Raw genomic sequence first — 16,017 nt, forward strand, 5'->3', positions numbered from 1 at the left:
AGAAAGCATCTCATCCGTCTTTAGGGGTGGGTAAAAATGTTCCATAAACAAAATTTGAACAAGTTTAGCCCACGAAGTCCACGAATTAGGCGCTTTGGGCAGCTTAACCAAGACGCCTTATCGACTAAGGTGAAAGGGAATACCCTCGGTTTAATTTGTTCCGCACCAACCGTAGGATGGTGGAATGTTGTAAGGACTTGTTCAATCCTACGCATGTGCTGATAAGGTTTTTCATGGTCTAAACCATGAAAAACGGGTAACAAATTAAATATATTTGGGGGGATGCGGAAATCCCCCACTGGGTTTGCTAGAACGATGCAAGATTTAGGGCTATCGCTCAAGGCTTTATAAAAGTCAGAGAGAGGAGTCTCTCTTTCTTCAGCCATAATATTAGGTGGTGTGTGTGAAATAGTAGCTAGAGGTGTAGTGGGTGGGAAACTAGATAGACTTGTTTGTTGACGTTGCCGTGTAATTACGTTCGGTGTTTTTCTCCGACCAGACCTTAATCTCATACAAGTCTAAGTCTAAACACGACAACACTCCAAACAATCTTGATATATTAATATAAACCTCTAATTGGAGATGTGAGGTATGGAAGAAAGGAATACCTAATTGCGTCCTTGCTTCGCTTATGAATAGCGTCTTGTTTACGCGTGTTCATTAATATATAACAAGTTAGAACACCGAAAAACTTGAAAAATCGGAGTTCGACACAAACCTGTGGAAATCCGGCAAAATTCAAATTGGTCATCCCTTGAAGCGCCGAAAAGCAGAGTTCCAGTGATTAGAGGCGGTCGGTCGCGGTATGGGCGCAGGTGCGCTTAGAGTTCCAATAACTTGAGCACAGGTCGCGCTCCTTTTGGGCGCAGGTGTGCTCCGTGCAATTTTTGCAAGGAAATTTCTTTGTGCTGAAACGGACAATCACAGTTCGAGTCAAACAAGGGTGGGTGGGTGAAATGGGACTTAAAAATGACTAATTATACTACGAAAACAATACTAAAGGGAACTAAGATGGCAGCGGCGCCATTTGATATCTGTGAAAAGAAGTAGTTTACCTACGAAATGAACGATGAACTCAAAACGTAAGTAAACTAAAACTAATTTTTTAGCGAAGCTATCAAGTTTTTTATACTCTCAATTCTATCGAAATAGAGTGGAGTAACAAGTTCGTTCCACTCCTAGTTCTTTAGCATTGTGATGTTTTCGTGTTAACTAATCAGTCTTAAGTCTAATGAGAGCTTTACGAAGGGGAATTATACTACGATGCAATATGAAAAGCAATATGTTGAATGTCACTACGAAATATATGGAAATACTATTGTTCTTGAATCTAGATAAAGAATTAGAGGGGAATTGAATCCACCTCGAATCCAACTTAATCACCTAGCATAGACTATTGTAATCCAATTCTTACGTTCTTCTGGAAAGAATTGCTCGCTCTAATCCCTAATTAAACATGGCATTTCTACCAATTATAACTAGGATGTGAGGTCGTCCACCCATTCTCATGGCGAAACACGACCTTCTAGAATGGAATAGACTCTACAACGCTTCTACACTATACAACTAAGTTTTCATCAAGGCTTCCTCAACCCCTCTAATGGAGGTTTTAGCCTTGATTCATCAAACCATCATTTCCCATTGAAATTGAATACGACATAATATAAAGATTCTAACTTTATGAATTTTAACTAAACGATAATTGAAATCTAAATTAACAACTAAGAAATGATAACTAACAAGAATTAAAACTAGATCTATAATTTAAATGACAAAAATCGAAATTGAATCAAGACTACTATTTTATTTATCTAATTCCGGGGAGAACAATCATTCAAGAAAATAATCTAAAACAAGAAATGAAACTAATGTTTAATGGTTACTTTTCTTATCCTAACCTAATTTATTTTCTAACCTAACTATCTACCATTAACAAAGAGCTAAGCTTTTGTTTTTATACTTTCAGATCCAAAAATCGTGCATGGGCTTGGCCGGAGCCATGTTTTGGGCCGGAAAATCGAGCCCAAAACCCAATTTCTTTAGTCCAAAATGGGCTCTTCAGCTGCAGTTGGCTTCGACAGATATTTTGACCACTTCTACTCCTCTGATTGGGTCAAGGCTTGGTCCATTTGAAAGCTCTTTCCGAGCCGGTCGTTTTGACATAAGGTAGGCCCAATTCTGAGGTCTGAGTCCAAAGATACGGCCTTCGGAAGTTCTGCTAACTTTGTGTGTTGTTTCTGCCCGCGTTGACTTTGACTTTTCAGCTTTGACCGGGCTTTAGAAAGGCTTTGTCTTCTTGAATCTTGGCCTTTAATCACAGAACTTCTTAGCAACCAACCATTGCTCCTTTATCTCGCTAAAGTGGCACATTTCTGCACATAATGAACTTTGAAGCCTGAAATGCATAAAAACACGTAATCAGTATTAACTCTTACTTATTATTCACATAATTGGTCTAAAAGTATGATTATTAAGAGGTTAAAACTACAGTTTTGGGCTCTTATCATCTATCATGTTATTAAACTCACGTATCATTTGAGACAAAACTCTTGGTTTTTAGCTAAACGATATGGCGGGTCGTTTGGGCAGTCTCCAGGACGACATGGCGGAAGTCGTTTGGGGACTCTCTTAGGCGACATGGCTGGGTCGTTTGGACTTAAAAAATTCGGTTTGTTTGTCACGATGTTTATTTTAAAAATCAACTTCCACTTAATCAACCCAAACTTGAACTCAAACTCGAAACGACTTCATCAAGCTTGGGCAAACTCAAACTCAAGTTTAATCAACCCAATCTTCCACCCAAACTCCAAAAAACATCAGTTTGAAATCATCAAGTTTAATCAACCCAATCTTCCACCCCAATCAAGTTTAATCAACCCAATTTTCCACCCAATCAAATTTAATCAACCTAATCATGTTTAATCAACCTAACCAAGTTTGAGCATATACTCAAACGGGACACGACTCGAATTGGGTGAACTCGTCAACTTCAATTCCCATTTTTTATTCATAACTCAACACTCGAAGTATGAACATGACAGAAAACTCGATGTTTTTTTTTTTTTTTTGGGTTTAGTTTCGCGAGAGAGATGATACCGGCTAAAAAGGTTTGAAAAAAATAGTAGCCGGTATGCGTTAAGGTGGGGGTGTATTGGGCTATTGTTGTTGGACTTAGTTGTCGGGCTTGGGTTGTTAGCCTGAAGACAGATTTTATTCTAAACAAGAAGATTGTAATGGGCTTGCCCACGAACTAGCTAGTGGGCCTGCATGTATGGCTTCCGCAGATGTGTGATGTGTCTACTAGTGCCATCAAGTTTATGTGATGAATGATGCTCGTATCTCAATGACAATCCAGTGTATGAAGTTGAACTGTATTATCCCCGCCAGTCTATCTAAGGTTCTAAAAACTCGCACCCATTTCATATAAGAACTTGAGAAAGTTTCGGAAGCCGTTAAGATCCGCGTGGAGTTGGAGCAGTGTTTAGATCGGACGAACGTAAATAAGTTGATCGAAGAACCACAGGTACCGCCATAACACAATGTTATATAAGGGACTTCAGCCACACCACAAATCTCATTATTTTGCAACCAAGAGAAGAGAAGAGAAGAGAAGAGAAGATGATTAATGTACCTGTTGGGTTTCGTTTCCAACCTACGGATGAAGAACTTATTTACTATTTAGTAAATAGAGTTGGTGAAGAATTTCCTAATATTATAAAGGATTCAGTAGAAATTTATGGGAGCGATGGAAAGGAGCCAGGGGAGATGTTCAAGGGGAGTTCAGCCGATGAGTTTTTTGTTTATACGCTGGTCAAGACGAAGTTTGGTAATGGAACTTACTTCGATCGAAAGACGGCGACAGGAACGTGGAAGGGTCAGGGAAAAGCCAAGAAGATTTACGATTCCGAGAATAAGTCCAAGGTCGTAGGATATGTGAGGAGGTTGAATTTTTTTTTGGATGCTGGTACCCAAAAAGATGCTATTGGTAGCTGGATAATGCATGAGTACATGTTGGAAGAGCATCCATGTGATCAAGAATCGTGGGCTCTATGTAGGATCAAGAGAGGGAGGGGTAATGTATCTTCATCCCCGTCCAAGAAAGAATGTTCCGAGCAGTTCGAGAAGGAGACAGGGTTTTAATTTGTATTGGCTGTTTTAATTTCTTTTAGAACTATGTGTTAGCTTGATCCCAAGTAAGTGAGGCAGGGTTTCATGTCCCTGGCCTCCAGGGTACGTAGGCAGCCCAGAAGTCACTTGGGTGCAGCACCAAAAAAAAAAAAAAAAAAAAAGATGATTATCTCATATTTTTATTTTTGTTGTATATATGTATCATGATTCATGCGTTGTAACTAAGATTCTATATTTGAAAGGCAAGTTGGGTGTATATTAAATGTTTTGCTTTTAAGTATATCTACTATTGGTACATTCTTCAGAGAAAATAACAAAGAACAAAAACAATGGCAACACTGCCATGGATATCCTAAACACTTCATATAGTACTTTTCAACTGTGTAGGAGAACAGAACAACAACCAATTGAAGGTACAACTGTACAACCGTCTAAGTAGAAGCCAAATTAAGTCAATGCAACTTGATTTCTCACATCACATGTACAAGACATCTACTGTATACAATTGACGGCAATCTGGAGTAAATGATTTCAACTTCGTTAGGTGAGTCCGATCTCACTGTGCTTGGCCTGGCCTAGTTTACCCGCGGAACTGACAACAGTTTCCTGCTTTCTTAAAGCTTCATTTCCAGGTTGATTTGAGAGCCACAAGAACATAATGTAGTTTTTGAACAACCAAGGGCAAGTTGACGGCTCAACAGTATACCACCAGCTGAAAAGAGTTGTGAACTTGTGATGCATCAACAATATCATGACGTGCAGGACTAAGTTCTAGTATTAACACAAAGATGAAGACATTAACAATTTTTTTTTTTGCAAAAAAAGCAAGCAGTTTTGTATTAACTCGAAAAAATCTTTACAAGTACATTTGAAGACATCAGGTCTTTCTCAGGTAATCCCTCCTCAAAAGCAACTTCTATCTATGGCTTTATAATCTTAGCCTTACATATTGTAATCCATTCCTATGCTCTTCAAGGATTTTGTCCAGTTCCTTTGTTTGGTGGTTAGTAAAAATGTTCCACGTGCTCAAGAGCTCCATCGAGAATTTCCCTAGCTTTCTCCAAATTTCCTGCAACCTACAGTAGTACAGTATACGGTAAAAAAATTAAGTGAAACGAGTGTTATGCTGGTTACTGTGGGAAACAATAAACCACAACGCCACAGACTATAGCCATCAATTCTACTCCAATGTCATGTCTAAGCAAAATGGTTTATGAATTCTACAGGAGATACTAGCAGAACTTCAAAAATCCTGGAACATCAGGTTATGCCAAAGGTGATTAAGCATAGCACCACTATCTGAGAGAAACGGCATTGGTTCTCACTCTCTAAGCTACTCTAGAGAAAAACAGAACAAAATGCATGTCCCTCAGAGAAGGAATTTTACTTCTTTATAGGTTGAAAAAGAAATATACTGCAATTAGGTTGAAGGAAGAAATAGTACTCCAAACTTCAAACAGAATTTGGATGATACCCTTCAGAGAAACACAAACTAAAAACTTTCTTTACATATTATTTCAACCAATAATCATACAAGGAATCCACAGGCCAATTTTTAAATCCCAACCAACTAACAAAAAGAACCAAGTTACTGCATATAGCAATAGAAGAACTTACCTAGATCAGTTAAAGGGCAATTAGGGCATGCTACTTGCTCTTCAGTTTCATATGTCGTCTAGTCATTTATCTATTTAATTCTTCATTTTAACAGTTTATACAGAGTGTACATGATGTCAGCTATTTATGCTTAAGCTGACACGAAAAGGAGAAATATTTCTCATGATTCTTCACTTTTTAGAGAGAGATACGTGTAGAATTCCTAATTTTAGATTCTTGCTGACATCTTGCAAAGGTATCCACTACTGATTATTGGCCAGTTTAACAAATATAGTTGAATCCATTCTAACAAGATGCAATCAATCTTCTATTTTAAGTTTTATACTGCAGCTATGAAAACCACATTGTAACCTATTGTAATCATTTCACTAATTTAGGAATTGCGTTTTATCAAAAAAAAAACCCTGAAGTTCTATACTACAGCTAACAGTGAAATTGATTCTGAGAAATGGTCAATAAAAGATAACAATCATATTTAGCCCCTATGTAATGCATACACCTCAAAGGAGACCGACTAGATATAGTTAAGCATCTATTACCAGATATTGAAATCGTGCATACTGAACAAATAACATGGGCAACGTCTGCGACTGCTCTTTTCCTTTCTCAGTTGCAATGGCCTGGTCATACAAGGAAAAAGCATCTTCCATGTTTCCCTGCAATTTAAACACATATCCTCAGCCCTTGCAAAATTGCAATTATCTCCTGCGCTAAAACAGACCTTGTTCCTCCTTCTGTTGTATGGCCTAACCTTGTGTCCCCATTATGATCTCTAATGATGCCACTTGAACTAACCCCATCATGTCTGAGACTCCCTTCTGTGTTAAGCTTCAGTATTCCTGGATCTGGTGGCTCCCATTTGAAGGAGATGAGATCAGGGAGTTTGAACTTTACTGAGATATTCAGTCAGCTACTAAGTTCTCTATTCCTAGGATTATCTTGTATCCTAGTAATCCTGTTCTGCAGAATTCTTTTGATCTCTATTATCAATCCCTTACATAGAGTTCTTTCATAGCCTCTTTTTTGAATCTTTTGCTGTTCTTTTCTCTCCAAGTCTAATACAGAGTGGTGGCTAGGCATACCTTAAAGATCTCAGAGCAGTGTTCTTTCTTCTTTGCTGTGTCTAAGATCCATCTCCATTCTTCATGTGCGACTTGTACATTTCTTTGGAATCCCAGTACGCTGATTACCTCCTTCCAAATCTTGCTCGTGTAATCACAGTTGAAGAATAAGTGACTAGTGTTTTCTCTCTCTTTGTTGCAGAATATACATTTAGAGGCAATTAGAGCTGTTTAATATCTTGATCCTCACCAGTTTATCTTGTGTGAGAAGTGCTCCCGAGAGTACCTGCCACATTTAGAACTTGTGCCGAGGTAAAGACCATTTCCCCCATATTAACAATTTTGATACATGTACGATTACCAGAAATCCCTGCAAGTGCATGACCCGTCCCTAAAATGATGAAATCTGTTTAAATCTCTAACGATAATATCCCTTTCCACAATGTCACTGATAAGCTTGAAGGCATCGTGACAGTTCCAACACATTCTCAAGTTTTTCATCACTCTAATTGTCACCCCTTTGGGAATGTTTATCAAGGCAAATCCTAACGCCAATTTCTCACTGTGGAGACCAACAATAGTCTCTTCAGCTTCCTCTTCAACGTCGACAAACACTAATCCTTTGCTAGCACTTACATACCCCCTCTCCTTCATTCTCAGTTGTAGTTCCTTCAATACAGTCGCGATTTCTGCTTCTTGCGTGCATGAAGACAAATCTCCTGCATAGAATATGTAAGTTGCATCTTTGATCTCAACCCAACTACACCCAGGTTCTTTTCGGATACCATGTCGCTTCATCTCAGACCGTATTTTATAGGCATTATCCCACTTCCCAATTTTTGCAAATGTATTTGACATTGTTACGTATGCACCTGCAACTTGTTGGTTTGAATCGATTAGCCTTTGTCCAGCCTCAACAGTGATATCTAACCTTCCATGAGTCCTACTAGCCGATAGAAGTGAACCCCACAACAATGCTGCCTCTTTGGCTTCTGTACGAATAGTCTTAGCCAACTAGTGAGCTTCATCAAGGCGACCTGTGCGACCGAGCATATCAGCAGTGCAGATGTAATGTTTTGCATCAGGAACTATCCCATGCTTTGTGTACATTGAATTCAAATATTCAAGGCCTATGTCAACAAGACCTGAATGGTTACAAGCATGCAAAACGCCAAGAAAAGTTACATCATTGGGTTTAATTCCCCTTTCAAGCATCTCTTGAAAGAGGTCTAGTGACAAATTTCCCTGCCCATACTTTGCAGCTCCCACAATCATTGATGTATATGGAATAACAGATGGGTTCTGAATCATCCGAAAAACCTTATTCGAATATGTAATGCAACCACATTTGGCGTACATGTCAACCAGTGTACTCGCAATCACATTACTACCATCATAACCACGGCGAAATACAGCTCCATGTGTTACTTTCCCTGCAGCTAACCTACCCAAGCTTGCAGAAGCACTAATAATGCTTCCTAAAGTAAAATGATTCGGCGACATTGACACAATAAATTCCCTAAACAACAAAAGTGCTTTATCCCCTAATGCATTCTGCACATACACTGCTATCATAGAAGTCCAAGAAACTACATTCCTATAAACCATGGTATCAAAAACTTTACGAGCTTCAACATCATTACACTTCCCATACATATTGATAAGCGAAGTACAAACTCCAATATCATCTTTTAAGCCAATAATCTCAACATGGGCATGAATTTTTCTACCATTTTCAACGTCCGAAAGAATGGAACAAGCATTTATGACAGTAGTGAACGTAAACGAATTAGGCAAAACATGAGTTTTTAACATCATTTCAAAAACCCCAAGAGAATATAACCAGACATGAGAGATGTCCAAGAAACGACATTCGGATCATGCATTTCGTCAAACAGATTTTGAGCATCTTTAATATTTTCAAGTCTTACATAGGCGTTCAGAAGATGGTTTGCTGTAATGGTATGATTCAGGAATCCAGATTTTACGGACTGAAATTATAGAATTTAAGGTTGAATGAAGTGGAGGTTTGTATGGAAGTTTTGGCAGGAAAGGTTGATTAAGGGTTTAAGGTGAATCTTCAACAGGTTCATATTTACTTATTATTTAGTGTCAGTTGGGGTATTTTGGTCATTGTAACATGGAAAAAATTGTTCTTGCTAACAAGTAACAAGTATGCAAAAGTTGAATTTGAGGTCCAAGAAAGAAAGAGAAGAAGCCAATTTTTTTTTGGAGGAAAAGTAGACCAGTGTTTTTTTAAGTGTTTGAAAAGTGATGCACTCTTACTTACTATTCCTTTTTCTAGATTACATACATAATTGGATGAGAGTGAAAGGATTTGAGTGACATCCATAGTTTGAACTTCTTACTTATGATGGCTGCTATTATGCTGTCTTATGGTTAGTAACTGTATGAGCCTTTTTGTTCCATTGGTTTGTTTTTGGGTGATCTCTTTTGTCTCTCTATATACCTATTTTGTATTGGAGAAATAAATGGAGAATGGTAGATTTGGACATTCAGAAAGATCTTCTTCAAATACTAATTCACTCAGACTAGGAACTAGTTCAGCTGTATCAAATGTACAAGTTTCCAGCCCAACCAGACTCAGGAGTAGGCGTAAGAAAGCATTGATGCGGTTTGAATTGAAATCTCCCGAGAATATTGGAAATGATCGACCTAATAACTTTTCTCAATCACTTCATAACAGAGCACTTGATCTCAAGGTTAGATTATATGTGTTTCTTCACACATACAGAAATTATTTATCGTGGAGTATCTTAAATTATATCCACGCAATTTTAAATGCAGGAAAAACTTTCAAGATGTCTTTCATCTCAAATTTTACGCAGATGGTGTGCTTTCGAGTGATTCTACAGTGCTATAGATTATCCGTGGTTCTCTAAGAGGGAGTTTGTCGAGTACTTAAATCATGTTGGCTTCGGCCATATTCCGAGGTTGACACATAAGGAGGTAGTGTGTCTTTTGAATCATTATTTAATATCTTTGACTAAGCTTAAGCTTATTTTGGTTATGGACTTATGGTTGTAGTTGATTCTGTTATTATTTTTAATATATAGCACGTGTATGTTGTTGCAGCTCTCTTGGTAAACCTCGGAGGTTATCCCAACAGTTTCTACATGAAGAAAAGGAGAAACTAGAGCAGTATCGTGAATCTGTCATAACACATTACACTGACCTACGCTCTTCGAAAAAGGATGGACTTCCAGCAGATCTTGCTCAACCTCCAATAGTCGGTAATCGTGTTATTGCTTGGCATCCAAAGACAAGAGAATTACATGACGGGAAAGTACTAACAGTTTATCGTAACAAGTGCTTCAATTTGACAGACCTGAACTAGGGTCAGAAATTGTCATGGTAATATGTTCGTTATTTATTATCATTGGTTGCATAGCCTTTTGGATTTGGTCAATATGCTCTTTATCAACCTAATGAGAAAGTAATTTTAACAAGTTCTGCGGCTCCATTTACGCTATACTAATATCAGCGTCTAGTATCTGTTCTAGTTCAGTTTACCCTAAGAAGAGAGTTCGTAGATATGGCAAATATTCTTAATGATCATCCCTGAGTACTATTAAAGCTATATGTGATATTTGGTTAATTAGCACTTTGCGATTTGGGCTTATGCTTTAGTATGTTAATTCTATTATATGAATAAAATGGATTATTTGATATCCTACTTATGATTTTATGCTGTTTAAAATACCTGTAGATATGAGACAATGTATATGTTATGGTGTATTTGCTGTCCCTCACCGCTTTTGCATATTATTCATTTATTCATGTCTTTTCTTGTCTTGCTGATAAATAGAAGCGTAGTAATTTATCAGGGAGTATTACTAAAGTAAGTTCTATCCGTGATATATTAAGATTAAATATATTTTGTTTGTGGGTTGGCATCACAAGAATGAAAGAGAATTTTATAAAAGTATTGCACTATTACCTTAGAAGTCACGTCAAAGAAGACCTTCCCATAGTTTATTATTTCCAAGAGTTATGAAGTTCATCAGCTTGTAATTTGGTTTAGAAGTGTTTTAGAATGGTCAGGAGTTCTGTCCGTTGATCATTTGCTTGCCTTGTTTTAGTACTGTATATGTATCTCATCCTATATCAATTTGATTCGGGTATATATACAAATTATTGAGAAATATGAGTATGATTATATAATCAACTTGGAAAGATATGCCGGGAACCTAGATCGTAGCACATTGATGTGTCATATATGCCATGTAATTCTGATCCTAAATTCCTGACAATAGCAGAAAGCAGAAGCCAAGATACCGGACAACAAATTTACATGGTAGTTAGGCCTTTGCCACATTCTGGATGAAAGATCCGAAAATCAAGATTTTTCAGGGGAACATTTCTAGGTACATGAAACTTGACACATGTACGGAGAGAATTGGAGATACTCATTGAGGGTAATGGGGATTTAATTATTGATAGGGACAGCTTTTGTAGCATGGCTGTTTTAATTTAGTGAAATTTGGTTTTGTAGTTGTTGCTGGTCCCCTTCGAGGTGGTAGGATGGAAAATGAGCGTGGTGCTACATGATGGAGATGAGTCAATGACATTAAAGAGAGAATCTAAGTTTTTCTGCTCCAACTTGGAAATGTAGTGCCAATGTTGAAAATCTTAAATATCCTATGTACTAGAAGCTAAAAGTAGGTCTATGTAATAATGAAGTGTTATTGTTTTCTGTTTGCAAGATGTCACCTCCTGATATTAGTCACGGCTCAGTAGTTCCTGTCATCACTATCTCTGCTGTCCTTGCTTTGTAGTCTTAATTTCTAACTTCGGATTCTCTTGTTTTCCTTGGTGCTTTGCTAAGGAAGCAAAAGGTTGGAAGGATCTCCCTCTTTTGTCTTTTGGATATTGATATAACTCACCTTTTCATCAGTGAACCCATTTTAGCTATTAGAAAAAGAGGAGAAAATTATCTTTAATATGCGAATATAATTTTCAGGTAGAACAGAGTGATTTATGTGAATTAATTTTTTTCCAATGTAGGATATTGACTGCATGCCTTTGAATCCTCTTGATTATATGCCTGACGCGCTTAGAAGACAGAGTTTGGCTAGTGACAAGTTGCACGAGCACAAACTGAATGGTCGCTCTAACGATTGGAAAAGTGGAGGACATGTGAAACTTCCACCAAGTGAGAATCAGGAAAATGCAGATGGAATATCCCACATTTCTCCACCAGCTTATCCCATGAACACTTTGTTAAAGCATGCAAAGGTTGGTGCTTCCCATTGTTTCGAATCCACCTTTGCTCTTTCTATTAAAATGTAATATGAAGAATCTTGAAAATTTGGGAGTTAGCGTCGATCCACCTTGGCTACCATACCTGGCAATAAATCGGATCGGTTTTTATATTTAGCATTTTATGCCAACAGTGCAAAATATTTTGAAGACTAAGATAGTTACTCAAACCTTTTTCAGGTTGGCCATGATCAGCAATTTTTTCTTTTGCCAAATCATATAATTGTTTATGGCTGGAAACTTGCTTTGAGATAGTCTTGTTTGTAGTGTTCCACTTCTACTGTAAATCTATGGAAATTCCTCTTTTTACTTCTTCACGGATCTAACCTCACACATTATTAAGTTGTGAGAAACACTGAATGCCTTTTGGAGTTTTTTGGATCTCCTCGTGAACGCACTAAAATCATGTTACCACACTTCCTAGTGTTGCTATTACAGAAATAAACAGTTAGAGGCCGGAATAGTCATAACTGTGTTAGTATTTAAGTTTGATCCTCTTTGGGCAGGGTGACACAATCAATTCTATATCACAAGCTAAAGCTGCAGCTAGTGAAATTGTTAATGCTCAAAAATCGACATACACTCAGCCATGCACTCTGGCACGGATACAAGCTAGAGAAGCTGATATACGGGCTCTTTTTTATCTGACTCGCGCTCTGGATAAAAAGGTATTCCCTGTAATATACTATACATGCCCAATACCCTATATGCATCTAGCTAGTTACTTGGTTCTGCACTTCCACTACTTATTTTGTTATTCAAAATTTGTACATTTGTGGCAATTCACCTTACTAGTGTCCAAAAGTTGATATTTTTGCATTTATAAATATACAGAGGTAATTACGGTCTTGTTAAGAGAGTTAGCAACTGGGTATGAGAAAATCCATCAATATATGGAAGTTTTAAGGTTTTAGAGTTTTGGATGTGTTGAATGAAGTGGGGGTCTGTATGGAAGTTTGAGTGTTGGTTTTGGCGGGAAAGGTTTATTAAGGGTTTATTAAGAAGAAATATTTTGGATTTAAGGTGAATCTTCATTGGTATGAACTACTAGTACCTAGGAAACAGGTTCATATTTACTTATTTAGTGTCAGTTGGGGTATTTTGGTCATTTTAACATGGAAAAATTGTTCTTGCTAGCTTAGGTCAATACCTAGAGTCATAGACTCCTAGACCATAGTACAAAACAAGTATGCAAATCGTGCTACACATCGTGCTACAAATCGTGCTAAACAAGTATGCAATATATAATTTTCAACATATCGGCTAGATATGCCATTATTTGGGGATCCTATGATGATTTGGATATTTAAGACCTTGATTCACACGAATTCTATTTACCACGTGTGTGGGCCATATATCTGCATCATCTTAAAATACCCATCTAAAAATTTGGTGTATGTGCTGTTAGATGGTTCTTTCACAATATATGGTTTTGATACTTGCATCCACCATAAAAAGATACTTGAGCTCTGATAAGTGATACCATATATTTTGTTGCATAATGCTTACCTATTAAAATGAGTTTGCTAGTTAGGATGCTAAAAGTGCCAAACTGCAATTTGAATTGCGTGGTTTCCATTTGGATGTATTTAACTTTGCAGCATCCTTAATGGTGTACTTAAAAATATTACACGAAATGGGCCAAATTGCAATTTTCCAGTGCATAAGTTATTATGACCAAGTATACTTCCCTCGGTAAAACTCATTTTTTAGGTGGTCTGACTGTTATTTGATCGTGTGGCTAATATATGGTCGCACCATTAATGTGCCTAATTTTATTTATTCTGTTGGTCCTACTTAATGCAAGCTTTCTTAAGATTCATCATCGGCGCGGTTGATGTTTGGCCGTACCACTAAAGATTTGCCACACGGCGCTTAAAGATAGTCAATACTCAAAAGGATTCTCAAATTTTAGAGCGGATTTGAGTTTTGAAATAGCTTTTTCGCTATTTGAGTGAACCATTGGGATTAGTTTTAGAGTTCACTCTACTTGGAACACATATTTGACTGAACCATTTGGGATGCTCTGAAATGCTTCCGCTATCTTTATGAATTTCTCATGTCTCTATATGAAGTTTACAATTGCCCTCATACCTACATACTCATTGAGAGCATCTGTACACAGACTAGTAGAATCTGCAGATGTTAGAACTTCCATCACAGTTTGTTTACTATATTGAATGCCATAAAGCTCTACACAAGATTACACACCTAGAGGTATGTGCAAGTGATTCCTCCTAGATGATGTTAATGAAAAGAATTTATACGATACTGGTGTACTAAACTCAAGTAAATGAAGTAATACCACGCATATGAAGGAATATAAATGGTAGTTTCATAGCTCTAAATATCTGGACATTTTAAGGTGCACCTGGCTTTATATTCGACTTTTAATGAGCCTCTACCTGTTTCTGTCAGTAACTGTAATGGACCAGTTATTTTAATTGAATGAAAAATGTCAGTTGAGCGAAAGTAAAAGGTGTACCTGTGAAGATGTCTATAACTAAATAATTTGCAGTCTTACCAGCCTTTTATATTGCAGAGACCTCTCAATTTTTAATTCTTGCAGAAATGTTTTTGGCCTTGGCTAGTTTGTTGTGGTGTGGCTATTTGATATGGTAGAGCAAACTTTAGCTGTCTGTTAATATAAAGCGAGACTTCTAAATCCATTGCACTTAGTTTTCCATGCACTGTTTTTATTTATTTTTATTGGTAAATTTCAATTCATTAATATCATAAAATTGTAGTGTTACAAATAATAGGCTGAGTAGCAAGGAGCTGCTCAATGCACTGCTTTTGTTTTATAACTATTCAATAAGGAATGCACTAGAGTTTTGCTGACGTTTATTGTGTTTACTTCAGACTCAGGATGTAAATTCTGCAATGGAGGCTTCAAGGAAAGCCCAGAATGCTTTCGCGGTTGCCAGTGCTAGTCTGGAAGAGTCACGGTATGAGGGCATCTCTTCTGTTAAAAGGGTCCTTGATTTCAATTTCCATGATGTACAAGGACTATTGCGTCTTGTACGGCTTGCAATGGAAGGTATAAGCCGTTGAATTAAACTTTTGTAGCAGAGATATTGTCAACACTGAATATCTTTTGTTTTTCCGGTTTACTTCCTTGGAAGCAGACTGTAATGGAGGATACGAAGGAAGGAGCAGGGGTGGAAGTTTATCAGTTCCACCGTATGATACTTCTGAAAAGGGACTGGTTTCACTGACTTAGTTCCTTTCAGTATAGTTAGTTGTACAAAAAAGAGATTAATTGCAAGTTATGTATCATATTCTTTGTGGCCCTCTGATGGTAAATGGGTAAGCTTGTAGCATGTTGACCTACAATTTTGAAAAGATGTGATGAGACATGTGTTCCTTCAGAAGGTGGGTGAGGTTACTGCTACACAGTTTTGAAGGTCATACAGATAATGAAGATCCATAGCTTCAGTGCATTGAAGCTATATGAAATATGAGAATAGAGTACGGGCGAGAAAATCATTTTTCTGGAGGCTGAACTGGTTTAGTTCTGGCATTTTAATGGGCTTCAATTTTGTTATCAGTTTTTGTTTTTTCTGGAAAGTAGTAAATTGAGAAAGTGGTGGAGGGGTTTGTGTAAAATTCGATAATCACGTCTGTTGCGAAGCTTAATACTGGTGCCTCCAGTTGGAACTTTTACTGTACAAACATGCTTCGATCTGAAGGTAGTGGTGATTGGCAGCCCTAGGTATGCAGGTTTAGTTTAACTATCTATCTTTCAGTTATTTTCCGTCCTCTATATTCAATGATTCAAGTTCTTTATCTTTTCTTCTTCTTCCCATATATAGGTTATATTATACGGCTTCATGAAAATATGAAATAGAGGAGTGCAGATACTAGTCCTCAGTCTTCTGAGACCTGCCTCCCCCCCTTGTTCCTTAGGTTTGGAAAATGGATCCCA

At 37.4% G+C, this 16,017-nt stretch overlaps 1 protein-coding gene and 1 pseudogene across 3 annotated transcripts in view; one reads left to right on the plus strand and one right to left on the minus strand.

Annotated features, from left to right (window-relative positions):
• LOC147496139 (uncharacterized) overlaps positions 1–15,746 on the plus strand; it is a 75,147-nt gene extending 59,401 nt beyond the window's left edge. Inside the window, exons 4-7 of one of the 2 annotated variants that reach the window (XM_086564935.1) lie at positions 11,835–12,065; positions 12,596–12,757; positions 14,952–15,129; positions 15,218–15,746. In XM_086564935.1, the coding sequence (XP_086421061.1) occupies positions 11,835–12,065; positions 12,596–12,757; positions 14,952–15,129; positions 15,218–15,312 (666 nt within the window). In that variant the 3' untranslated portion in view covers positions 15,313–15,746. The remainder of the gene's footprint in view (positions 1–11,834; positions 12,066–12,595; positions 12,758–14,951; positions 15,130–15,217) is intronic. The other variant, XM_086564936.1, reaches the window with a different exon arrangement.
• LOC147496142 (pentatricopeptide repeat-containing protein At4g15720 pseudogene) lies at positions 4,913–8,803 on the minus strand (annotated as a pseudogene). Its single transcript, XR_015198009.1, has 2 exons — positions 6,285–8,803; positions 4,913–5,204 (listed from the first exon to the last, which is right to left on the minus strand). The product of XR_015198009.1 is annotated as a pentatricopeptide repeat-containing protein At4g15720 pseudogene (transcript).
• Positions 15,747–16,017: the final 271 nt, after the last annotated feature.

The sequence above is a fragment of the Coptis chinensis genome, chromosome 6 (assembly GCF_015680905.1).
Source record: "Coptis chinensis isolate HL-2020 chromosome 6, ASM1568090v1, whole genome shotgun sequence".
NCBI lineage: Eukaryota > Viridiplantae > Streptophyta > Magnoliopsida > Ranunculales > Ranunculaceae > Coptis > Coptis chinensis.